Genomic DNA, 26,767 nt, shown 5'->3' with positions numbered 1-26,767 from the left:
CAGAAATGTGTTGTTCGGTAGTGCTTATGGACTGCGCCTTAAGAAAAAACAGCCCGGGGACGTTAATGCATATCAAAACAAACAGCGTGCATTTTTGGTAGTCCATTTCCCCCCTTTTTTTTTGCAGAGAAGATATCCGATTTCAACAGGATTATTTTTTTTTAATCTTTGAGAAAGTCTACCTCTCTTGAGTAATACGGGTGTGAGGTCAGCATAACATGACTCAACCCTGGATGTGCATGCAGTCATTTCAGGGCTATTGCTTTCCCAGCCTGGCGCATGGACGCACAGGAGTTTCTTTCTGCGATGCCTGAAGAAAAGCGGTAAGATTTTATTTTATTTTAGAGAATTGTCGCGTCTGCGAACTAGATAGATCGTGGATGTGTTTACCAAAATGGTGGACACTTTAAACAATCCGCTACGCGTCGAGTAAACAACTTCGGGGCTCGATCTGCTGGAGTTTGTGTCGGGGGATCAGTTTGTGCAAGAAAACAAGAGAGTAGCTCTGACGTTGCGTAACGTTACATTGTAACTATCGCGCTTTGTCATATCGAAAGCTACAACTGTGCTTCTGTTCAGGCTACAAAGTTGACAACTCTGTAGCAGAAGACTCTCTCTTCTCCTCTTTCTCTCTCTCTCTCTCTCTGTATGTGGCTCAGCTTTCCTCTTCTCCACTGTCATCATCCTTTTACATTCTCGCACTTTTGTTGCCCACGGAATTACTGAGTGTATAATCCTGTTTCTGCAACAAAAGACTTCCCGTAAATCGCGCTGAGCTGGCTGGACTGGGAACACTGGGGCTCCAGCATGTGCACTGGCTCTCAGGAGTGAGGAGTTTTCACACACCACAGCGGCGCAACAAACACACTTCCTATCAGGTCACTGTGACTGGATTCAATTCACAATTAAACTGCATTACTGCCTGACGTTACAAACCTATTTGTCTACTGTTGCGTTATTAGACCTCGCTTTGACGTCGCGTGCACCCCCTCCCCCCTACGTATAAGTATCCTCTCAGACAAGAAGCTAGTAAATAGCTCAGTATACTGTACTTCATCTTGTTGTCTTTTTTTAAGCTGCCCTTGAACCTGGAACCCAGTGTAAAGAAGTTTTAAGCTGCACAATTTGCCTGCAGTTACCTTGTGAAATCTGACATAAAATTAAACCTAAGTGTAGGCCTGCATTTCCTTGTGGTTGGGTGGTTAGCTTCAAACTTTTTCCACCTTTCATCTGTTTGTACCTTAAACGCGTTCAAGTGCATAAATCGATCCTTTAGAGTCAAGCTTTAAATGTACAAAGGTATTTGCTGCCCTAGATTAGTTTTGCCATCGTACTGATTTTGACTTGCATGTAATAGCTCTGATTAAGAGCTAGTCTTGAACCTCCTCTTGTAAGAAGTATACAAATAGCTTGGCTCAGAATAGTGCAGAATGTCTTTCCATGATTTCAAAGATATATTGCAAGCTAGTTATGATATATTGTATGGTGTATGCGGCAGGGGGTAGCTTTGTGTTCAAGGAACCGGACTAGTTATCAGAAGCATCCAAGTTCAAACCCCAAGGCCTTAATCTTTAGATGTTCCCCTTAACCGTTAAGCCCTCAACTGCTCAGATGTATAATGAGATAGCAATGTGAGTCGCTCTGAAAAAGGGCATCTGCCGAATGCTGTAATGTAAACGTATTGCAAAAGGTTTTAATCATTAATAAATTTATTTTATGCCACAGTATTGTGCATATTTAGGTAAGCGGTTCATGCTCGTTCTATACTCTTCTCTAAAACCATATGTTTGGGATGATAAGACGCTGAAGAACGTGGCTCAGGCCTATAACCTTGGTACTGTTCTCATCTACACATTTAGTGAAATTTTGCCAAACCACTGCAGCTGCCTTGGAGAAACCAGAGCCGTTAACGCTATCATATTATAGCGCTTGTCACTCGTACACCCCTAAATGTCAAGAGCACTTGCCTTAAAACAATTTACACACGAGACTGCATGCCTTGCGCAGCGTCTTGCATGAACTTGTCATAGATCCTTAATTACGACGGACTGCACAAACACTGCAGCTTTGCTCACGTACCTAGATGGTGGTCCTTTTTAAGTTGCACTTGCACGAAATGCATAAGCAGTTTACTCATTTGGAAATGTTTTATCGGTATATTTTGTGTTGTGGCAGGATCAGAGCGCGAATGCAAATGGTCACGTGTGATCTAAGAGCATGCTGGGTTTCCCCCTTGTACTTTCTCCTTTCTTTTCCCCCTTTCATAGCTCACTTTTTCTAAGCAAAGCCAATTCGAGGCTCTGTGTGAATGTTGCAGGAGCTCATTCCTAAATTAACATATTGCATTCATATATTAAAGGAAGGAGCTGTGAATGAGGAACTGCTTGGCTGTAATCAGTGTTACTTTAAGTCATGAGATTTTCAGGACCTCACAAGTATCACTCTAAATAAATGAACCTTATGAAGACATGGTGTCTTGGGGTCTTAGTCGCAGCAACTGCATGATTTGGATCTCGGTTATGTTTCATCATAAATCAGCTCCTTGTAATAAACAAACATAAGGCTATCTTGTCAGTGTTTATCAGAGAAGCAAATTCAGAGCTGATGAAACCACAGAATAGTTTCCATGGAGAAGTGTTTTACTGCTGACAAATGTTAAACTAGGAAAGTGTAAATTGTTTTATGATCTGAAGGCTCTCGTATGGAAAAAGAGTTGAAATAATGGCTACTCAAAGCTATGAGTTCAGCAAATCAAAGGAGGAATACCATGTTAATGCAACATATGTGTCACAGTATGTTAATGTCTTATATAATGCAAATTTAATATATTATGAAATGGCGTCATGATATTTACAATGTAAAGAGTAGAATGTAAAGTGTCTTATTCATTTACACACTTGTGAATTAGATGTAACCTTCTTGCTTTTCTTTATCGATCTTTCTCTCTCTCTCTATCTCTCTCTGAAATCAGATGACATAGGATAATAAATGATTCTTTGTAACCTCCAAACATACAGTTCTGTTTTTCAAATGTACAGTTGATTTTTGTCACATTTTCTGCTGTGACTCATCATGTGGTATCATTGGTGGTTTGCAGAAATGAGTGTAAACCTATAAAAGTGTATTTTTTCCCCATCTGTCAAAGTCAAAATTATAAGTATACTTACAATGTAATTATAGTGCAACTTGATTGTAGTCTGCATTTTTTTTTCATACCTAACGTGCCAAAGGCACAACTGCTATACCATCTATTGAATTAACGTTTTCCACTTAAACGCCCTCTGCTGGGTCTGTATTCATGACCAATGTCGATTAACTATTAGAACTATTAGTTCATTCTAAGTGCATTTTAAGTGCATTCACTTGTTCCTGATGATTGTCTTCCATCTCTCTTCAGGTTGTGCTCCATGAACACACAACAGAAGTCAAGTTCCAGAACATTCAAGTAGCCTTAATACACAAGGACTAGAAGTAGACTTGGGACAAAGGAAATCCATAGACATGTTCGTGGGTCTGCCAGTTGACCCTGTGATTTCTGCTCATGGGAGGCTGCAGTTTTGTATTTTAAAGATGACTTCCATTCCAACTATGCTCAGCAGGTTTGGATGACCACAGACTCTCTAAAACCTCGAACTTCATTTGTAAATAAAGAGGGACGTTGTAGCTTAATAACACTGGAGAAAGCTTGGTGTGGTTTAGAGGTTTGAACTCTTCTTTACCCTTTCACAAGCTTACTCCAGCCCTCTGCTCTCCACCCTTATTCATGATAGTCATGAGTTTGCCAGCTCAACAGAAAGCCAACACAAAGAGGACAGGCAAACGCATCACTTTCTTTAACGACCAGGGCGTTGCAATGAAAGAAGCTTCACAGCGCACAGAGGGCTCCTACTATGGCATGGGAGCCCCTCCGTCAGAGTCAGTCCACAACGAGGCTGCGGGTGTGGAAAGTTCCGCTGCTGATGCGCCACATGTGTATCTCAATTCAGTCATTTTCAGCCCAGAGAAGGGCAACCAGAACCGAGGCCATTACCAACAGACTATGCCAATGAAGTGGTCGCACCAGGAGGTATCCCAGCAACCTCAGCAGAGACCTACAGCCTGGTCTCAGGGTGTCACAACGACAACTTGGGCCCAGAATTACGGACCTTACCTGGGAGCGCAGCCTGGTTTTGTAAAGCAGGTACCTGAAAGCGTTGCAATACAACAGCAGCAGCCGGCTGCCATTAGGATGGCAGAAAAGCAACAGTCAGAAGCCTTTAGGGATGCTTCTAAAGCAAGCGGTGGTATGGACTGGGAGCAGCAGCAGCAATCCTTTCAGCAGGGTCACAAAGCTGCCCTCTTCAATCCCCAGCAGAATGTGACATCTACCACTGGGAGCACATCAGTGCTTCAGCCCTTTCAGTTAGCCTTCGGGCAGCCGAGGCAAAACTTGGCAGCAGGCTATTATCAGGTGTTCCATGGTAACAGATCCTTGCAAAATGTGAATTTCGTAAACAGCACCCAAACAAATCCCCAGAATCGAATTCAGCAGCAACTTCAGCAGCAGCAACAGCACCTTCAGCAGCAGGAAATCCAGAGACTGATGCTCCAGAAACAGCAAATTCAGCAGCAAACACAACAGCGCATGCACCACCAACATCAGATGCTGCAGCATCAACAACAATCCCAACAACTAGTGCAGTCACAACAACCACAGCCCCAAAAGCAAGCACAGCATTTGAACCAGATCCAGAAGCAATCCATACAAATGTCACAACCGATACAAATACAACAGCAAGCACAGCCACTACAACAGCAATTACAGCAACATTTGCAAAAATCTCAGCAGCAACAAGGTCAACTAAATCAGCTAAATCAGCAAAAAGCTGAAAACCTACAAAAGCTGCAGCAGAATCAGCAATTAGTGGAATTTTCCTCCACCGGCAAACAATCACAATCACTTTCCCAAACTGAGCAATCAACAGGGCAATCCCAGGACACACCTGAATCAACAGAGCCCCAGGAAAATGCTTCTCAATGCCCTCCCATCATTTCCCAGGCATCTACTGAGACACAGCAACCTGGACCACGGAGGTCTCGGCGCCTCTCCAAAGAGGGTGGAGGACAAGCGGCGGAGAATACCATCCCCATGCCTGCTGAGCAACAGACTCAGGGCCCTCATAACGGAGCCGTAGAAGCAACCGAGGCCGGACCCAAGCAGACCATCCGAGCTGCTCCTACAGGGGTCATCCAAATCACACGGCGAAAGCGGAGGGTGTCCCAAGAGGCCAACCTGGAGACGTTGGCACAGAAAGCCTCCGAGATGGCATCCTTACCTTCACACACGATCAAGGTAAGATCAGCAAGACACTATGTTTTGTCCGGGGAAAAAAAAGCATGATTTCTTTGTCCCATTGATGAAACAAGAATAGCTAAAATGTGACTGCTCACTCATGTGTAGGAGACTTGCTTCATAATGTATGCACAGCAACCATTTTGAAATGCCTACCAGTTCTGCAGGTTTCACTACTGTAGCAGAATGCTTTCAGCAGAATGTGAATAGAACAGGTGGTGCTGTTCTAGCTCACATGTCGATTCAAACCACTGCCTCTGTTGACGCCTCATGCAAATACAAGTGATTGTTCTCTACGTCCAGTAACTCTCTCTCATACGGGGTATAATGTGTATGTGTATGATCATATGCACTCAGCATAAAGCGTAGACCCATTTAAATTGAATCATAATAGTTAATGAGTTTCACTTTTTCGGCTTGATTTGTTTTATACTTGGCTCCTTTGAAGAAGCGGCTAAAGGATGTATTTGGTCTTGTATTAGGTGTTAAAGTGCACTGTGCTAAAGTTTGTATGTATGTAGACTTTTGACTTCCTCACTTCAAGCTCAGGGTGGAGTTGGGAGGAGTGTTCAAACCTCCTTGGCTGAAATGGGCAAATTGGCCCAAGTTTCAGAAAAAAATGCGTGGGTACAAAAGCAAAATTGTAATTTAGCTTGTGACATAACTATAGAGTAGTAGAATCGTTAAAGTACATATCGTCCTGTAGGGTATTTTCATGTCACCCACAACTCTAGTAGATTTGGCTAGTATGTATGTATTATAAGATTCATGTAAGCAAAATGAACAACATCTGCAATAAAGTTAAATATATTGCACATCCATCTGTGCATACATTCCTGACTCATTAGGGCCGTTAACATATTGAAAGATTTATTTTAGACAAAAAAGAAAGAGCTGGCTAGAATATGCTTGAAAATGCATCCTAAACCTATGCATCTGTCCAGACATGTTTTGTCTGTATGTTTTTTCTTTCTATTGTTTCTATTGCTAAGACTTGGTTTACTTTGCTAGAATTAAAAAGTTTGTGTTACATAACCCAAGTTTTTTTTAAGAAGGTCAGCAGCTCCGGTAACAATAGGTTGGGTGTGTGGGTGCATGTACTACTGACCTCAGGCGCTGCATGAGTAGCCCTGAAGCACACTCCAATAAAAAAAAACATAACCTGTGTTAACCAGTGCAACAGTGTACCTGCCCACACTTGTATGTTGTACATGAGTGGGTAAAAATTTCTCAAGAATGTTTGGATTAGACTGTTGCTGTTGTGTAAATGAAACAGCACAGGACTCCAGCTCGAGGAAGATTAAGTGCTGAAAAATCCTCTTGTTGCAAACTCAAATGTCGGTCGGGGCAAAATACGAGGGGCGTTCAAGTCAAACCGGGACATGGATTAAATGTCTCATGAATGAAGGCATAGAACTGACAATGACCGAAGACTTCAAGCACACCACAGTGATGAGACTCTTGTCGGTGTGGAGCGTTTTTAAAGAAGGTCGAACATCCGTAACTGATGATCCCGGCCGTGGTGGTTCGGAGCCCACTGCAGTCGTTCCATTGAACATTTAGCGAGTGAAACGCCTGATTCATGAGAAATGCTGCAGGAAACGCATCTGTCTGTTGTAACAATCATTCCTGAAGTCAAATTGGATATTATTCCAAGTGGGAGTTATTACCACGTCCCCTACACAGTTCTGACTTCACTCCAAGCCATTTCCAAGCCACATGTTTAGGCTGTTAACGGAGTTCCTGGGAGGCCAGCATTTTAGACGTGAAGCAGGTATGACTCTGGCAGCCTGAGAAACTTTTCCACCTTGATTGTATCCAAGCACTAGTGAAAGACTGTGAAGCTGGAGATTATATGGAGAACTCATTCGTTCATCTTCTATCCCACTTATCCTGTACAGAATCGTGGGCAGCCTGTATTCTATCCCAGGTTAATTAGGGTGAAAGGTAATAAGGTGGGATACACCCTGTAGAGGGTACCAATCCGTTTACAGGACACGTACACGCACACTATCGGCAATTTGGGAATGGGAATTAGCGAGTCTGCATGTCTTTGGACTGTAGGAGGAAAACGGAGTAGCCGAGGAAACCAACCAAGCACGGGAAAAATATGCAAACCTCATGCACACAGACCAGAGGCAGGAATTAAACCCTCGACCCTAGAGGTGTGAGGCCACAGTGCTAACCACTACGCCACAATCAGAAAGTCCCAGTTTAACTTGAACCCCCCCCCCCCCCTTTCATATAAGAATTAAGATTGCGTTTTATTTGTTTTAGTGTGTTATTCATTGTATCTGAGGATTTTTTGTTTATAATTTTGTGTGCAGTTCAAAAACATGATTCGCACTTTCATGTAATTTTCAGTACTGTGAAATGTTATTATGCTTGCTTTGGTCTGGTCACTTTTAGAGAAACAGGAAATGTCTAGAAAATACAGGAAACAAGGCCTTTGCAGGAGTGTTTGTTCTGTTCCTCAGAAATGCTTGAAATTGTATTTAAAATAAAGAGGATTTGAAAATTGGTGGCAATCGAGAACTGCTTTTTGTTTCTATTGAATATTGTGAGGAAAGGAACTTAGGCTGTGCGTCCACCTATATAACCGCAGTAAAGCCTGATCTGATCTGCCATGATCACGTCCCAGCTTTAATTATTCTGAGATCTTGTAGTCACATGCCTTGGTTTCAACATGCAATTGATGATACAAGTCAGCATGGCATATTTGTGCATGCATATTGTAGTCTTCTGGCAAACACTTATAACCTGCTGAGTAAATGCAGAAGGTTTTTTTTTTTAGTCTGTTAAAATAGGAACATACAAATCTGATATCGACTTTAACTTGCTGTTCTGACGGTGACCAAAATGACATACAAATGGAAGCTTCCTATCTGAGAAATGAAAAGAAGTCAGCCTGAAACACAGTCTACTGCCTTTGTGCTGTCTCGTCATTTATAGTACTTGTTTAGCAGATATTTCCCTGTTTACACATTACACTGCATGCATGGTGCTCCTCAGCTGTAAATATTATGCACACTGAAAATGATTTATTTTATTTTGTTCTTTAGCACAAATATGTTGTCAAAAAGTAATTAGAAAACGGTTTTAACTCATGATGTAAAATTAGTCATTTTCTGCACTGTGATGTTTATGTATAGGAGTCGCAAAGGCCCTGTAGCCCCCCAGTGTTGGACCTCGGCGAAGTGTTTGGAGAGATGGAGGGGGTGAGTTCCAAATGTGCGAGAGACGAGAGCCTGGTGCCCCTGGTGATCCCAGTGTCAGTTCCCGTACGGCGGACAGACCCCACTTCTTTAGAGCAGGAACAAACCTCTCTTTTAACCAGCTGGCCGATTCGACCCAGTGACCCAAACCGGACTGACCACAAGCCCTCCGTCATTGTCACACGCCGCCGCTCGCTACGCAATTCTCTGTCCGAGAGCTCGAGCCAGGTGAGTGCGTCACCGTGTGCTGGTAGCCATCCTCTGAGCATGTTCTCTTTTTTGCTTTTTTTGATCCACTGTATCCCCCCCATCATTAAAAACAAAACCTGGATTAAAGCTTCCACTGTAATCCTTAGTGTTTGTTTATCATCCTTTGAAATCTAATCCAGACATGTTCTCCTCTTTACTACACAACAAAGAAAGAATCAGAGAGCATGTAGTTCATTCAAACTAATTCAAATTTTTTTCTTTTTGTTTTTATGCATCACACATCTGCTTCTTTTTCATACCCCCAGAACGGCGGAGCAGAGCTTGCCGGCGACATGGATGGCAAATCGTCCAAGGCGAAACGGCGTCCTCGGCCGGAGCCGCTCTTCATCCCTCCGCCCAAAGTGAGCACGCTGATCGCTCCACCAGTTTACTCTAGCATCACACCCTACCAGAGCCACCTTCGCTCGCCAGTAAGGCTGGCTGATAACCCGCTCACGCTGCCTCCTTACACCCCTCCACCCATCCTCAGTCCAGTGCGAGAAGGTTCAGGCCTTTACTTCTCCGCCATTCTCTCTGCTGCAGCTGTTGCAGGGACACAGTGTCTCCCGCCGCCTGCCACGCCCAAATCGGCCACCCGTAGCCTCCTCCGCTCTAGTGAGTGTCTCACACATGCACGTTGCATTTTACTATCTCCAGGGATAATACATTCTTGTTGAAAAAACACGGGTGCATATCTGAAAGTGGTTTTAGCATGCATGTAGGAATAATGCAGATGATTGTTGTAATTAGCCCTGGCTGTAATTATGTGTCATTGATGGAGTCATTTGTTTTTGTTGTTGTTGTGGTTGTGTGTGTGTGTGTATAGACAGCACTGAGATTACCCCTCCGGTGCTGTCTGCTATGAGTGAAGCCACTCCTGTCAGCGTTGAACCGTAAGTACAGACGGCGGCACACACACACACGTGCACAAGCACATACTGTTAAGCCCTTGACCTACTTCCACATCATCATTCAGAGTAACGGTGTTGTTGCGATCACAGAATCTCTCATTTCCAGCTCAGTTTTGTAAAAGTGATCAGCTCTAACCGTACTGTTAAGACAGTGTGTGTTTTAGAATGCTTGGCAGGGAATCTATTCTGATGCTCTTCAGCTTGATTATAAACGTTGTCAGTTTTGGGTGACTGTTTCAGCGGCACTCATCTTGGCTGCGGTAGTAGTGTTTGTGTGCGTGTGTGTGTGTGTGTGTGTGTGTGTGTGTGTGTGTGTTGTGGGGTCTCAGCAGAAATAATACTAATGAGATATTATCTCTTACTGGTACTAACTGATTTGTCTATGTCTTAATGTTTACCCCTAAGTGAAGAACACACACACACACACACACACACACACACACAGATTTATATACAAGCAGATAATTCATGTGGGCTCTTAAGTGTGGTTTAAACATATCCTGGAAGAAATCTCTATCTGCAACCAGGCGCTGTGTAAAAAAAAAAAAAAAAGTAGTCCTACTGTAGCTCTCCTAAAGCATACTTTCACATGCACCTAAAGTGAATCTAAGCATTCAATTTAAAACATTAAAATGATATATATTAGTGGTGTGAAAAAGTGTTTGCCCCCTTACTGATTACTTATTTTTTTTGCATGTCAGACATTAATGTTTCAGATCATCAAACAAATTTAAATATTAGATAACACGAGTAAACACATCATGCAGTTTTTAAATGAAAGTTTTTATTATTAAGGGAAAACAATAGTCGAAACTACATAGCCCTGTGTGAAAAAGATTTTGCCCCCTAAACCTAATAACTGGTTGGGCCACCCTTAGCGTCAACTGTAACTTCGATAACTTGCAATGAGTCTGTTCCAGCGCTGTGGAGGAATTTTGGCCCACTCATCTTTGCAGAATTGTTGTAATTCAGCCACATTGGAAGGCTTTCAAGCATGAACCGCCTTTTTAAGGTCATGCTACAGCATCTGAATTGGATTCAGGTTAGGGCTTTGACTAGGCCGTGGACTCGCTGGTGTGCTTTGGATCAGGATGTGTATGTGTATATACGTACATGTACACACAGTGATGTACAGTATGGAGGCGGCACGGTGGCTCAGTGGTTAGCACTGTGGTCTTGCACCTCCCTCTCGGTTCTGCGTGCATGGAGTTTCCCTGTTCTTTCCCGTGCTTGGTGGGTTTCCTCCGTGTTCTCAGGTTTCCTCCAACAGTCTGAAGGCATGCAGATGATAAGGATAATTATCTCTTAGACTGCGTATCAGTATCTGAGTGTATGTGTGATGGATTTGCACCCTGTTCAGGGTATACCCCACCTCGTGCCCTAAGTCTCCTAGAATAGGCTGAAGGCCTAAAATCTTTAATGTGAACAGGGCTTATTTTTTTTTTTAGATATATTTTAATGTATGAAATTCCAGGCTTGTCCTGCTGTCACCCAGAGATACAAGTGAGATTTCACTCGACCTTCAGTTTAAACAATAGTAATCTTAGTGACATGTTTCGGTGTTGTCCAACTGGTTCGTCGTCGTCCAAAACAAATAAAATTTAGTTCCTGATTAACATCTGATAACTTGCCCGGCAAGTTAAATGCAAAAATAACTTGCATTTGTTACCTTTAGCTATGAATGAGATCTTCGTGATTTTGGTTCTCAGTTCTGGTTCGTTGTCTGTTATATATATTTTTTTAGATATTAATCTACCAGTGACCAAAATCTGTCAAAATATAAAATGACTGCTTTGATCACAGCTAAAAATCTGTGGCTAAAGAGTTTTGTGCATCATGTGATCTCTAAAATCGCATAGGATTGGTCTAAGCACAGATACTTAAACAGACAAATAAAAAAATATATATTATAAATTTTACATATGTATACATATTATATATACAGATTTAGCATAATACAGATAATTAATATTTGAATTGAAAAATATTTTGATTAATAATATTTTTCTCTAAAAGTTCATCACAGGTAGCAAATCACACACACACACACACTTGTTTCCTGTTGTCTGTTCTTTATGCTCACTTATCTTTACCTGGAGTTTCCCTCATCTTTGTCTAGATACTGGTGTAATGACAGGTCATCAAGTCACTACATACTTTGGCCAGTTGCCTTATGAACTGCTTTGTTTTCCAGTATGACCTTTTCCCTCCTTTTTTTCTCTCTCTCTTTTTTTTTTTTTAAACCTTAGTGTTGAGTTTTATTCCAAATGCAGTGCTGACGAATATTCCCTGCTCAGTATTTTCTCCTAATACAGCTATACAGTAGACGTTTGGACTTAAGCCACCCCGTTAAGCCCTTATCTGCCTGATCTTTGCATCTAGACCGAAATATAAAACAGCCTTTAGCGACTTTAGCGAGCAGTCGGCTATGAATAGCACGGAGTGTTAATGTTGTGTAAATTATCCAAGGCCAAAGTCTACTCACTCTTGCCGGCTTATAGGTCAGAAAGTCAGCTCCTTCGGGTTGATAATCTCCCAGCATTACCGAGCAAGGTGGTAAAGCAACTTCTGCTAAATTACCACCTACTTTATGCGACACACACACCTTTAAGTGCTTGCTAAAAATAGCTTCTTAACAGCTGATGTTGCGTTTCCAGTGTGAAAGTCAAAATAATTCAGGAAACATATTTTTGACATGACGTTTTATTTAAAAGGACAAATTATGTATAAAGACTGAGTGAGTGTCACATGTGGATTTGTTGTCCCGGTTATGACTTTTGAAAATTGTGTATTAGTTAACGATTGAACATCATGGGAAATCCTAAGTGAAGTGCTCTACTGTGAATCTTGGATTATGATTGGGCTTTGATTTAAGCTGATTTGAGACTCATAGAGAATACGACTGATTTATAGTGCAAATATACTTCATTTTTTAATAACTATTAAGGAATCTAAGTACATGCTTTTTCTTTGTCATTAACAGTAGAGCTGTCAGACTGATGATGATTCCTTTAAATCCTGCATAATAAAGCATACAATTTATTTGAACAAATATGCTTTTTTTTCTGATTGTCTTCTTTTTGAACGCTCTCTCTCTCTTAGGCGGATAAATATTGGGCATAGATACCAGGCGGAGGTGCCCGAGCTGAAGGAGCGCTCGGCTGCGCAGCTCGACCCACACAAGGCTGAGCTGGTGTGGGCGCCACTGCCGGAGCTGGAGTCCAAAGGCCAGCAGCAGGAGAGAGGTAGCTCTGTTCGAACACACCATACTATGCTTTCCTACTCGAGTGCTTTTTAGAGCAAAAGTTGTAGAGAGGACTTGTCCTTGTTTTGCTGTTGTATAACTACCTCTCAGTAGAGTCGAAACTGTTATGTAAGTATCGTACAGACTGGTCAATTTGATTTGTGTGACAAAACAGACAGCAGAAATTTGCAAAAATCAGTATGTGTGTGTAGAAGAAATTAATGCACAATTTATCTAAAAGTATCCAAAACCAGGTGACATGGTAGCTTAGCGGTTAGCACTGTCGCCTCCCACCTCCAGGGTCCCGGCCAGGTTTGATTCCTGCCTCTGTGCTTGTTCTCCTCGTGCTTGAAGTGTTTCCTCCCGGTTTTCCGTTCCCCCCCACAGACAAAGATTTACCGATTAGGCTAATTAGCCCAATTCCCAAATTGCCCATAGTGTGTGTGTGTGCACGCCCTGTGATGGATTGGAATCTCCTGGGTTAGGCTCCAGGTCTCCCGCGACCCTGAATACAGGATAAAGTGGTACAGATGATGATAAGTGAGTAAGCATCTCAACCTTCCAGTATATGTAAGAATGGCCACATGTCATTTGTTCCCAGAATGAGTAACTACTAAACAAGCCTGTACGTGTTTCATGTAGACGTTGGTTGAGTTTCAGTTTCAGTTGTGTGTCAGTTTGCATTTTTAAACAGTAAAGCTAAAGCATGCCTTGGCTCAAAGTTGTCTCCTTGTGGATGATCAGGTGATCAGTCAGAATAACTATGTATTGATTCTTAGTGGGCGGTACGGTGGCGTCGGACTTAGCACTGTGGCCTGGTATCTCCTGGGTCGATGGCTTGATGCTCTGCTCGTGCTTGATGGGTTTCCTCCAGGTACTCCGGTTTCCTCCCACAATCAGTCCAATGACATATAGATTGGGCTAATTGGTGTTAGGAATTTGCCTGTAATGTGTCGATGAGTGTGTGGTGTGTGAATGTGTGCCCTGTGATGAACCGGGGCACCCTGTCCAAGGTGTACCCTGTCTTGCGCACAAAGTTCCCTGGGATAGGCACGAGGCTTCCTAGGACTCTGTATAAGATAGACGGTATAGAAGATGAATAAATAAGATAGACGGTATAGAAGATTAATAAGATATAAGATAGACGGTATAGAAGATGAATAAATGAATGATTCTTGGAGATGAAGGAATGATTCTGAGGAATTCTGATATAGCAAAATACTTAAGTAAATATTGGATATATGAAAATTATAAAGATTTGAAAAGTGACATGACCAAGTTTATTTAATATATACTTTAGCGTTCCATCCTAAGAGGTAATTTTCTGGTTAAAAATCACCATTTCCGACAGGTGGCAGAAGAAGAACATGCCAGGCAGCTAACTTGTGATGATTGTTCTATATTTTCTTCCTTAAACGGCAAACTTTATAGGCAATGTTTAAGATTCAATAAATGATTTTCTTGTATGCAACTTAATGTAGAGCTAATGCTCGTATATAGGGTATAACTCAGTTATCAGTAAGAAGTTTTACTATTGTTTATTTCTCATGCTGTGTTGGTCTGATATCACTCTGAAAACAAAAGCTGACTCTTTTTGCGGTGACGTCTTATGTCAGGATGGGACTCTGTTTTAAAACTATACAGTACTTATGTTACACCGTTCATGGATTCAGAATTTCCTTTTTATTTGCCACCCATAACATTAAAACCAGCTGCCTAACACTGTGTTGTGTAGGTCCCCACCGCCCTGTTCTGCCGAAACAGCTCCAATCCATCCAGGCATGGACTCCACAAGACCTCGAAAGGTGCGCTGTGGTATCTGGCACCAAGATTTTAGCCGCAGATCCTTACAAGTCCTGTACTCTCTAGATCAGACTTGTTTTTCTAGCACATCCTATAGACAGATGTTAAGCTTGAGATTGTCCTTTCTATTATCATGAACATCTTCAGCCGTTTGCGGGATCAGCCCAGATCGTCTAGCCTTCGATTCCCACACGAGCTCTCTGAGTACCATAAGTTGTTGCTTGTTTGGACTACGTTTGGTAGGTCTTACACATGTACTCTGTCATGAAAAAAGGGGTCACTGAGTGCAGAAATAGTGAGATTACCATCAGCAGTAGGAAAGCATGCAAATAGTGTTTTAAAAATATCCGTTGAATATCTCTTATTTAAAAGAAATCGTTGTTTGCAGCGCTTGCTATAGACATCGCTGTTACTATTCTTGCACGGCTTGGTATACTTGGATAACTAGGCGTAGGTACGTTTTTAAGAGAGAAAGGTTTGTGCCTTTTTGTGCATTTCCTGTGTGTTCAGAAAATGATCGTCAGTTTGCCATGATTCGCAAGTATGTACAAGTTTATGCGCTTGGGAGTTGAATTCATGATAAATAGAAAGGAATTTCAACTCACCGCAACCGAGGTATATGTCGAAACGTGACCTTTGCATCCCCTCAAGCGTCAGTCCTGTACTGTGTCGCCTTATGTGGAGGATATGTAGAGAAGGACTAAGTTCATGACAGACATTCATTTTCATTCTTTTTTTCTTAGCAATAATAACAATTTTATGACCGCCCCCTGGTAATGAGTGGTTATACACGGCAGGGCTACTACACCATACTGTACCGCTGGACAGGCTGTTCTAATCAAATCCTGCACTGAAGTTCAGACAAATGCACTAGCATGACAATCACTACGTGTGCATTTTTAACCACAATTACTAATACTATATAGTGATTTTTTTCACATAGATCTAAATGCATATGTCACTTTAGACACTCTTCATAGTAAACCACTGGTTTACTGAAGGTCCTGAAGTATGAAACCTTTTTTCACAGTCCAAACCATGACATTAAATGGGTCTGCTCAGGATTTTTATACTGTATGTGCCACAGAGCATACTAGGATATTGACTGTTTAGTGGGACATCTGTCTGGAGCCCACATCTGCACTCAATATGTTGCGCCACGCCTGGATTCCGATTTTTCTTTCTATTTGTCACCAGTTTGTATGTGTATACGCCGATCGATTGGAATTGAACCCTCGACCCCGGAGGTGCAGGGCAACAGTGCTAACCAATAAGCCACTGAGGTGCCACTGTAATGAGATAATCAACATTATTCGCTTCACCTATCAATGCTTTGATGTTCTGCCCGACAGCTGTATACAGCATGTAATGTATATGTATAAATGGATAAATAGATATATAGATGTGTGCGTTTGTGTGTCTGCAGTGAATGATCTCATGCACCTGGCCTGCTCAAGCGCCATGTCTGGAGGAGGGACCAATCAGGAGCTGGCTATGCACTGTCTCCACGAGTCCAAGGGTGATATCATGGTGAGTGTTAGATGATGTAATACTACACCGGTATGATCTCAGTGACACAGTACATTCGTCCTCTTAACCCATTTTCTTTCTTCTCGTGCTTTATGAAAAAGAAAAAGAAAATCCCAGGGTATAGAAGCATAAGAATATGATTTCATGTCATCCCCTAACCCGAATGCATTACAATGTGCTTGGTTGGGATCCTTCACGTGACGTGGTCAAGTGATCTGTTTTAATGGCTGCATGCTCGCATGGACACGTGTCTGGTTTGTGTTTGTACGTGCTTTATGTTCACAACAGCAGCGCAGAGGCCAGCCCTGATAGTGCTGAGCTGTCAGCTCTGCTGCCATAGCAACCTGCTGTCAATACCACAGACACATGCTGTCACACGTGCCACTGTGTTTTAGCTGCAAGCTGTTTTAATCTGGACACCTGTTCTGTTGCATTCTTTTAACCCCTCGCTTGCTTATTAATTTATTCATTCATTTATTTTCTTTCTGATAGTACATTTGGATGTGAAGTTATACTTGTGCGCTTTGCAAAACAGCAGAATCTGCAAGAATGAGGTGTTATGACATTCTTACACGTGCCCGTCGACGTGTGCACAGGTGCAACAAGCAGGTGTCGTGCTTCGCACTAGAGGTGAATGTAAGATACTGGATACAACAAAGAAAGCTCCGGTTGTTTAAAATGTAATAAATGTGGCATAGTGGTGGGGTGTAGTGTTGCTGCATCAGGTCTCCAGGGTCCTTAGTTGCAGAGGGATCGGGGTACTAAAAAAAAAACTACATACCAGTAGGTGGATTCTCACATTACCCAGAGTTGCACTAATGCGCTGTTCCTGCAACAACTCGCTGTCACCTTTTGTAATCTCTATACAGATGCCTTGTGTACATGTGTATAATATTGCACTTTTACTTGCCAACCAATCGCACTGCTCCATTTTGCTTTTGCACTACTTCTGGTTTGGATCGTGTAATTAGTTGGATTCGGTCCTGACCACAACTCCGCCAGATGCACTTTCCTGCTTAAACAATCAGTGTTGCTCATCACACATCATCATTGCTCTGCATGCTGCTCCTGTGCAAGACTCGATCCTGTTTCTGTGACTTATATCCGCTCGGATATGTTTATGTGCACCTTTGCGGAGTGCAAAAAAGAAAATCGCCCCCCACCCCTCGGTGCTTACCGCTCCGTATTATTATCGCACCGACGAGGCTCGGGCTTGGGTCTGCTGTTTAATAAGCCGTTGCCGTCTGCGTTCGGGAACAGACACAGACTTGAGACTTGTTCGTTTTTTCGATCTACGGTTTGCAGCTTGAGAAATCAAACTTGACGGGCCACAGTAAAGATGCCGCGAGTGATATAGAGAGGTAAAGACGAATATTAGCCAGTGACTGGTGCTGCTTGTTTAAACGCCTCCAGCGAAATACTCTTGCCTACGTTGCCAAGGAGATGAAGAGTGTCTGGCTCCACTCAGTGTTTCTCTTTCTCTTTTCTTTGTCTCTCGCTGCTTTTTCGCTGCATGTGCCAGATATCGTACTCTTTTGTTCTCATGTCTTCTTATATAATTATATCCTACACAGCTGGCCATGACTTTCTTGTTACAGTCTTTCACAGGACCGGCCGTTGTTTTAAAGCTGTCCGTTGTCATCTCAGTTCAAGCACCAATCCGCTCTTTATTTATTTATTTTGCAGGGAGCCCTTGCCCTCCTTCTGTTGAAAAACCCCATCTTTCCCAAATATCACCCTCTGGCAGATTACCACTACTCCGGTAAGTACCTAACTTGTCTTTTTGTTTTGTTTCACTCTCTTTCTCTCTATTTTTGCACCAAGTTTTCCATTAGCCTTCTGAACCTGGCTTCCTGGACTTCTACCTCACTGGGGACATTCTCTGTGCTGGAATTCCACGCAGTTCTGTCCGTCTCTCAGCCCTAAACTATACCAGCTGAGCGCCTGGGGGAGGGCAGGGGCGGCTGGGATTACTGGGTGAAGGAGTGGGGGTGGGTCAGGGTTGTCTGCCGGAGATGTACAGAGTGGGTGAGGGGAAAGAGAGAGAGAGAGAGAGAGAGAGAGAGAGAGTGTAGGCAGCGTGCTGGCAGCATGCGCTTAATCCATAGACGAGGACAGGAGCACTATTGTTTATGTGCCAGTGTGTGTCCTGGCTCTGTGCCTTGTGTGTATCCGTGTGACTGTGAGTCTATGTGCACAAGCTTGATCATTTTAATAATAATCCCCTGACTTGTGTCCTTGTCCCTCGGTCTCTCCATCAGGCTCAGACAACTGGACACCTGAAGAGAGACGTTCTTTCAACAAGGGCATCTCAACCTACAAGAAGGACTTCTTCATGGTGCAGAAATTGGTATTGCTTTACACTTGCTCGCCTCTTAAAAAAAAGAGCCTTTTAATACACCTTTGACCAGGAAAAAAAAAAAAACCCTGAGCAAGCGGCCACTGACCCATAATGTAGCATTTCTTTAAATCGATCAAGGAACACAGCTTACGCCGTACAGGACGCAGTATCCACGCCCCCCCGAGTGAAACTGTGCGTCATTGCAATCCTTATTGTTTGTAATACAATAAAGCACTGTTAAGTGTTGGATACTGCCATCGCTATGTGCTGTTTATTGACACTCAGCATTGTTGAAAGTGATGATGTCATTAACCGGCAGCAGTTACTCTTGTGCAGTAGTTAGGGGCAGAGACGGTGTACAGTACACCGTGTAGAAGAGCCAGGATCTCATCCCATTAAAAAGTCGTTTTTTGCTTTTAACAAGAGATTTAAATAATGGAGTTAAACGTGTATAATTTGTGTATATGCGTCTGCACCTTACACTGTTAAAGATAGTTTCACTTTCTCTTTAACCATTTAGTCCTGTCATGCTTAACACCTAGGCCTGTGCTCACACGATCATAAACTCGTCAGGCTTCATAAAAACATGAACCCTAGAGCTAGATCGAAATGCGAGAACTTGGAAAATACATGCGTTAACCATACACAAGTTATTACCTTGCCATCGATAGGATTACATTATGATTTCACTTGAATTGCATCATGCTGCATATTCACTGGTGCACCTGATTGCCATGGATAGAGCAACAGAAAGTCACCTTGTTTGTTTGTACAGGATGTACAGGATCTGTTGTAAGTGCTCTGTTACATTATTCCTACGTCTGATTTTAAAGGTAAACTCCAAGACGGTGGCTCAGTGCGTGGAGTTCTACTACACCTATAAGAAGCAGGTGAAGATCGGCAAGAACGGCACGCTTATCTACGGCGAGGCAGAGTTTCCTGAAACACGGCCCACGGAGGAGGAGGTGGACTATAAGGTAAGCCTGCATGTCTGTGTGTCGAGTCTCATACGGACAGACAGACGCAGAGGGATAGGATTTCTAATCTTGTCTGCCGTCCCGAACAGGGTTCGCAGAGGTTTGACTTACGAAAGGAAGAGGAAGAAGACAGGAAGTGGGAGGTATCGGGGGACAGGAAGCGAGAGAGCAGCCCTGACAGGGTGACACAGTCTCTACAGGCAAGTAAAAGTTGTCCATGTCTTGGGATGAATATAAAACCGAGAATGGATTATTTAGAAATAGCTCGGTTATTATGAATGGTTAAGATGAAGCAGGTAACTGAAACCCAGGTTGGTTCTTGCACTCGGATGAGCCATAACATTAAAACCGTAAAACATAATGCCCAGTATGGTGGAGGTTCCTCTTGTGCTACCACCTTCTTGTGTGTATCTTCTTGTCATCCTCCATGGATCAGGCTTGTCTGTCCAGGACATCCCATGCATGCTCGAGCAGATTGAGATCTGGTGAATTTGTAGGCCTGATCAACACCCTTGAACTCTTTGCCTGCTATGCCTCAGACAGTGTTCCTATACATTTCTGTCATAACTAGCATTGATCCCTTTTTAGCGAGTTCTGCCACATTGTCTTTTCTATTGGAATGGACCAGACAAGCTAGGCTTTGCTCCCCACAGGCATAAATGAGTCTTGGGCTCATGATCTGGTCATCATACTGGTATATAATTAATAATCACTGTTAATGTTATGTGGTGTTAATGTTATGGCTGATTGGTGTATGTTGCAACCTTTCTGCAAGACTCATGTCTGGTGCCCTCTTGTGGCTAACAGCTGTAACAACCACATGCTGCTATAGCACTCATCTGTCTTATTGTTTCCTCATGGTGACTGGCTGTAATCCTCTTATCCTCCAGACTGGTGCAGCGCTGGTGTTAAGAAGTCAGGAGGATGGAAGACGGGACCATCCAGTGGTTACGGTTAGCCGGGCCTCCACATTGCCCCCTAAACCCCGGGCAGAGAGCACAGCCCGGAAGAGCGGGGTCGGGACAAAGGGCTCTGCGGGACAGGAGGGAGAATTCCCCTGCAAGAAATGCGGAAGGTGAGGCAGCATGTATTTAATGCATTTACGTTAAACTATTAGAGTAAACGGAAGAGTAGAAACAATGTGATCTGGTTTTTATTCTGGGTCATGTAACAGATAAGCCTGCAAACACTTTATAAACTATTGTTCTTTTATTATTGCGAGGTGAGATCAGAGGAATAATATTTTATTCAAAGTAGAAGTAACTAGTGAAGTTTTAACATTTCCAACTAATTTTTATTGGTAATTGTGTATGGCAGGGGTATTCTACTTGAACTTTCACCGGTCCAGTTCACAGAGCTGAGCAGTTTAATGGATTATGTGATTTAATCAGTGAAATAAAAAATCTTTTGAACTTTCTGGTTAAACGTTCAAATAGTAAATTCTCAACAATTGTTCAATTCCTTAAAAATATATCACAAACTGCAAAAACTGTCTACTTTTAAGTTCATATGCAGTTGGCAATACCGCCACCTACTGGACAGGACTGTGGGGCAAAAAAAAAATAATACAAAGCTTCAACTCCAAATGTTCTACATGCATATTATATATTTTTAGTAGTTGATTATAGCTAAATATTTTTCTCAAATATAAGAAATTATGGCTGCTTGAGACAAAATCAACAAAAACATTAGTGTTGAACTGAATTGAAAAAGTGCCAAGAATTTAAATTGAATCATATTGATAGTCTGCCTATGAGTCACAGCTCTACCAGCTGTATAAAATGACCGAATGGTGACGACAGCACTAGTGATATGCCTGTAAATGCCATACATCAATTCAAAGCAGCTATTGTTTTGATGTGCTGAAAAGGTGAGAAAAAACATCAAACAAACTTCAGACGTCACTAACCAGACCAGAGACCGTAAGTGTGTGTATGGTATGTGTGTATACGTGCATGTGCACTTAATCAGCATTTTACTAGGTGCATAATTCAAATTCTTCATGTCATGGATTTCACAAGATGCTAGAAGCGTTCTTCGGAGATCTTGCTCCATGTCAACATGATTACAGATTCCATACCACATGGACCTTAAGCGCAAAGTCTCTGGGATTAATGGAGTTCTTTGAATCTTGAATCCCAAAGGGTTATTCTATTGGATTCAGATCTGGTGACTAGAACTCATTGTCATGTTTTCGGGAACCCAGCGTGAGATAATGTTTGCTTCGTGGCATGGTGCGTCATGCCGGAAATAGCCATAAGGAGATGGTTACATTTTAGCCTGCGACAATAGTATTACAATAACCACAGGTTGCATTCAACTGGCAATTGATTGGCATTAACAGACCAAATTGTGGCAAGAAAAAATTCCCTCATTAGTCCGTATACGTCGCTTCAAGTCGGTTCTTTTGTAGCCAGTTATCTTGTTATCTTCGTGTTATGTGTGGATTTGAGAGAGCTGTGTCTGCCCTTTATTACTGTCAGAAGTCTAATTTATGCTTAACAGATCTGCACTGGTACACGCAGGCGTCAAAATGATGTGCTAATGGTGACTGGTAGTCGTGGCAGCTGTTAGTCACTGTGTCATGTGCGTGAACATGTTTTAATTACCTGCGATCACATTGTCGGCTTCTGTTGTCGCTCATCTGACACATAAGGCTGAAAATACCTTTAAAGCTCTCTCTCTCTCTCTCTCTCTCTCTCTCTCTCTCTCTCTCTCTCTTTAATGCAGCCCTGTTTTTGGATGTGTTGCAATTTTTAAAGATGAACATGTCACTTCCCTGTTGTAGATTTACTCAAACATGCACAGATATCCTTGCATAAAGGGTTTAAATTCGCCTATTCCGGACATCTCCCGACATCAGTTTAAGCGCTGGCTTTGCGCTTGATCTTTTTTTCCCAGTAATCTGATGCATATAGCAGGAAGATGACTTGTGTTTACTAGGAAGGGTCTGTGAGTAATCTGCGTTCGCATATTTCTGAGTTGAGAGCAATAAAACATACCATCTGATTCCAATAAGAGGTCTCGTATCAGTAATGGAAACGTCTGGCACTGTTGTTATCAACCGTCGCTTAGCAACCTGGAAGTTTTGAGCAGCGTTAAATGCCATGCCCTGTGCTGTGTGCCGGTCTGCCTAGCGACCGAATGCAGGTTGTGTGCGCGCACGTGGACGAGACGGCACACGAAAACATGTCGTACGCTCTGTCCCTCCTGCCCACTCACCATTGGCCACTGCTGCTCGTTTGCATTTCGCCAGTGCATCTGCTCTCGCCGCGTCAAAAAAAGACTGATCTCGCGCGTGCCTTCCGCAATCTGTGGTCGTATTCTGTGACCGCTTTATAGTGAGGTGTTGATACCATGCAGCAAATCAAGCACTCTGCCCTGGTGTGTGTGACAGTGTGTTTACTTCAAGAGTTGATCTCTGGTATGTTTGAAATATATTAATAAAATGTCATGCAGCATAATGCATCACACCTGCAGTCGCTGTTCCAGGGGCTGTGAATCGTAACCTCTCATATCACTGCAGTTTGTCAGTTGTTCTAATAAAACAAAACCAAAAAAACCTGATGTTTTTCCAAGCAGCATAGAGTAACGTCTGGGTTGTTTTATAATGTCATGTCATGTTACTGAGAGATATTGCTTTATGCTCCTTGTCCTGAAATGTGTTTCCTGTGTCAGAAAACATATGGAAACAATAGAATGTCCAAGAATGTTAAATCAACCTCATCATAAAAAACTACACACATGTTTTTCTTACTGTTTTTTTCTGATATAGTATGAAAACAAATACATTAAGATAAACCTGCGGTTTCTGTTGATCCAGTACTGTCTGAGCCATGCAAGTCTACATACATGAATACACATAGTACTGTGCAAAAGTATTGAACCCCCACCTCATTTCTTTATATTTTACATCCAAAGAGCCAGACTTTTTAAAATAGATTATTAATATAGTTATGAGGAATAGTTCTCCAGGCCTCCTGAAGAAAGTTTTTTTGAACTTATGCATAAAAAACATCTAATTTAAGGGATAAACCAGTGAGAAACTGGTGCAGATGATGACAGATGAGTGATTAGATGCCAGAAAATGCCAAGGTTGGAACAGACGAGAGGGGAAACGAGGTTGCTGCATTACCAACAATTTTTTTTTCATGCCTTTAGGCACTTTGCATAATAAAACATTTGTTCCCATTTCGTTAATCTAATCTACCTCATTTAATCTAATAATGCATATTTATTTAGCACAGATAAGCTGCTGCATTATTCAGTCATCATCCCGTGTGTCTCGCGGCTAACCCAAGTGTGTGCTCTGTGTCGTTTCATTGTCATCGGCAGGATATTCTATAAAGTGAAAAGTCGAAGTGCTCACATGAAGAGCCACGCCGAGCAAGAGAAGAAAGCGGCGGCTCTCAGGCAGCGGGAAGCTGAGGAGCGAGCAGCGGCGGCTGCGGCAGCCTTATTGGCTGCTCAACAGAACGGATCTCGAGGAGAGCAAGCGGCAGCGAGGCGAGCCAGCAGCGAGGACTCGTCAGAAGAGGAAGACTCCACAGACGACGAAGACTGGCACTAGCAAATACTCTTCCTTTTTTTCCTTATGGTGGAACTGCGACGCTTCTGCAACACATCCTGATAAACTGGTGTTTTGTGGGGAGGAAGAACAGGGAGATGGAACATGAACATCTTCAGGGACTAACTTACTCCCTTTGTGTGTGTGTGTGCGTGTGCGTGTGCGTGTGCGTGTGTGTGTGTGTGTGTGTTCGCGCGTGCCAGAATGTGTGTGTCAGTTCAAGATTTCTCATTCAGACATAGGGCTATAGGGAGTACAAGCCAAGGGTGTGTGTGTGTGTGTGTGTGTGTGTGTTTTTATGTGTCTGCTTAGTGTCAGAGGGAAGCATTCAGGGTTTCTCGTTCAGACATAGGGCTATAGGGAGTACAAGCCAAGGGTGTGAGAGAGAGAGAGAGAGAGAGAGAGTGTGTGTGTGTGTGTGTGTGTGTGTGTGTGTGTGTGTGTGTGGCGTGAGGGGAGGTACCATACACTGTCCTTTAACACAGACCCCATAAACACACTGGGTGCAGCCCAGGAGTTCCACCGGCTTACCCCGCCCTCCTCCCCAACACAGACTCGCTTCACCCCTTTACTCTCCGCTGTGACTCGGGCTATCGTGCATTCAGTGCTCTGGACAATGCAGGACATTCAAACTGGCAAAGACAAATGAGTGGACTAATGTCACTTTAGATACCTGCATTTTTGTCCTCTCATGATTTTTCTAGATAAAATCTGTGTTTATGATTCTTTTACGGTTGACTGCCAAAAGCTTGCACAGCGGTACTTGTGCATCTGTTTGTTTGTTTTTTTCCTTCCTTGTAGTGCCGTAAATTTGGGCTTTGGTGTTTTTATGTTTACTTCTGGCCACCTCGCTGATGCCTTGGATGTTTTTGACACTTTTAATCGTGACATGACAATCAATTTTACAAAGGGTCTTATATATATATATATATATATATATATATATATATATATATATATATATATATATACACACCCAACAAAGTATCATGTTTTTTTATATATTCCTTATTATTATTATTGTTATTGTTGATATCATTGGTATTATCCTTATTAGTATTGTCATTGTACTGTTTTATAGTTCTGTTATTTTTGGGAAAAGTTTCAAAGTTCTTTTTATCATTTAGCTGTTAGTTAATTTAAAACTTTTGCTACCTGTGTTCACGGTTTGTAAAACTTCTGTAAGGTGTCAGACAGGAAGAGACAGAACCAGAGGGTGAAAGTGCAATAGAACAATTTGAAATCTTAATCCAAAATGTGCCGCCACTCCTCCCTCCTCCCTCATCCTCCTCCATTCCTGTCCCAACGTAATCTGAACCCCGGTGCAGCCTCGGTTGAACAAGATCGCTTGAAGATGTTTTTATCTAATGTTTCCTGGGCTGGAAAAGAGAACAAATATTTTTTTATTTTTTATTTTCCTTGGAGTGGCTTAAAAATGAAATGTAACGTGTTTCCAGCGCTGCGCCGTCACACCCCGACTCTGCTCGCCAAGCACTTGGCGATATCACCATGGCAACAGAGGCTGCCCTCCCCATTCTCTAAGAACAGCCACACTGTGGAGATGTGAGCCGAGAGTAACGGCTCCAATTACTGCTCATCACATTTCAGTCTGCTATGCACTCTGTGTCTGCGTGTGTTTGTGTCTGTTAGTGGCCCTGTGGGTGGATGTAGAAGTGTGTTTTTGCACACATATGTGTATGTGTGCATGTATGAGTGTTAACACCAATAATAAAAAATAACTGTTTTAAACCCAGAGCCAAGTGAGAAGAAGAAGCTTCCAGATCTATTTAGAGTTTATGGGAAATTCTGTATTTGACCTGCTCTTTCAGTCAGGCAGGCCAGACGCCTTGTGGTAAGATTGTCTAGCCAAGGGTCTTTTTAAAAAAACTGTTTCAAAATCATTTTATTTTTAAATTAATATAAAAAAAAAAGAAAAATAAATAAATACAGGATTTGCTGCCACGGAGCAACTGTTGCTTTTATTCATCCAAGGGAAATGCTTGTATAGGTAAATATATACATTATATACATACATACATACATATATATATATATATATATATATATATATATATATATAGATAGATAGATATGTGTGTGTGTGTGTGCTTGTGTATGTAAATGAAAAGAAAATGTATACTTTCGATGCTATTTTCCTAGGCGCTCATACACTAATAGTGACTTACATAGAATTGCTTTTAATACTTATAACTTATTTGTGTTCAATTTAATGATCAATTATTGTTTTGAATTAATAAATATGTCATAAGATATAATCGTTGTAAAGTCATAATTTTTAGTCACGTTTACAATCGTGTTCACAAGAGTTTTCTTGTTAGAAAATGCTTTAACTCGCAACATTTTGTTAAAATAAATTCATACATATTTAATTTTTAGGAAATATTCCATTATTATTATCTGAATCTGGTCAAAGAATGTGACTGTATTTCATCCGTCTGTTCAAGCCGAGATCACTAAAAGATGGTTGGCTGCAGTGACCTCCGACTTTCATGCCAGCTCCAAAGGACCCCAATCTCTGGCAACCCACGAACACACAAACCCAACCATACACTGTGTGCAATTTAGAAACGCCAATCA

General features: G+C 42.2%; 1 protein-coding gene across 1 annotated transcript; it reads left to right on the top strand.

Annotated features, from left to right (window-relative positions):
- mideasb (mitotic deacetylase associated SANT domain protein b) lies at positions 1–26,135 on the top strand. The gene is made up of 13 exons (XM_053509665.1): positions 1–323; positions 3,398–5,332; positions 8,485–8,775; positions 9,063–9,411; positions 9,623–9,689; positions 12,810–12,952; positions 16,181–16,284; positions 17,971–18,046; positions 18,546–18,634; positions 19,459–19,602; positions 19,692–19,802; positions 20,493–20,677; positions 23,938–26,135. The coding sequence occupies exons 2-13, from the start codon at positions 3,764–3,766 to the stop codon at positions 24,170–24,172; spliced, it is 3,363 nt and encodes a 1,120-aa protein (XP_053365640.1). The 5' UTR covers positions 1–323; positions 3,398–3,763; the 3' UTR covers positions 24,173–26,135.
- The last annotated feature ends 632 nt before the right edge of the window (positions 26,136–26,767 follow it).

The sequence above is a fragment of the Clarias gariepinus genome, chromosome 13 (genome assembly GCF_024256425.1).
Source record: "Clarias gariepinus isolate MV-2021 ecotype Netherlands chromosome 13, CGAR_prim_01v2, whole genome shotgun sequence".
NCBI lineage: Eukaryota > Metazoa > Chordata > Actinopteri > Siluriformes > Clariidae > Clarias > Clarias gariepinus.
Note: the sequence above shows the minus strand (reverse complement) of the source record. Positions and strands in the feature narration are given on the sequence as shown.

Excerpts from the sequence above, each read along its gene's own strand:
- mideasb (XM_053509665.1), top strand. The coding sequence starts at position 3,764 with ATGATAGTCATGAGTTTGCCAGCTCAACAGAAAGCCAACACAAAGAGG. Across the intron at positions 18,047-18,545 it reads GGCAGATTACCACTACTCCG|GCTCAGACAACTGGACACCT; the intron begins GTAAGTACCTAA and ends TCTCTCCATCAG. Across the intron at positions 19,803-20,492 it reads GGGTGACACAGTCTCTACAG|ACTGGTGCAGCGCTGGTGTT; the intron begins GCAAGTAAAAGT and ends CTTATCCTCCAG.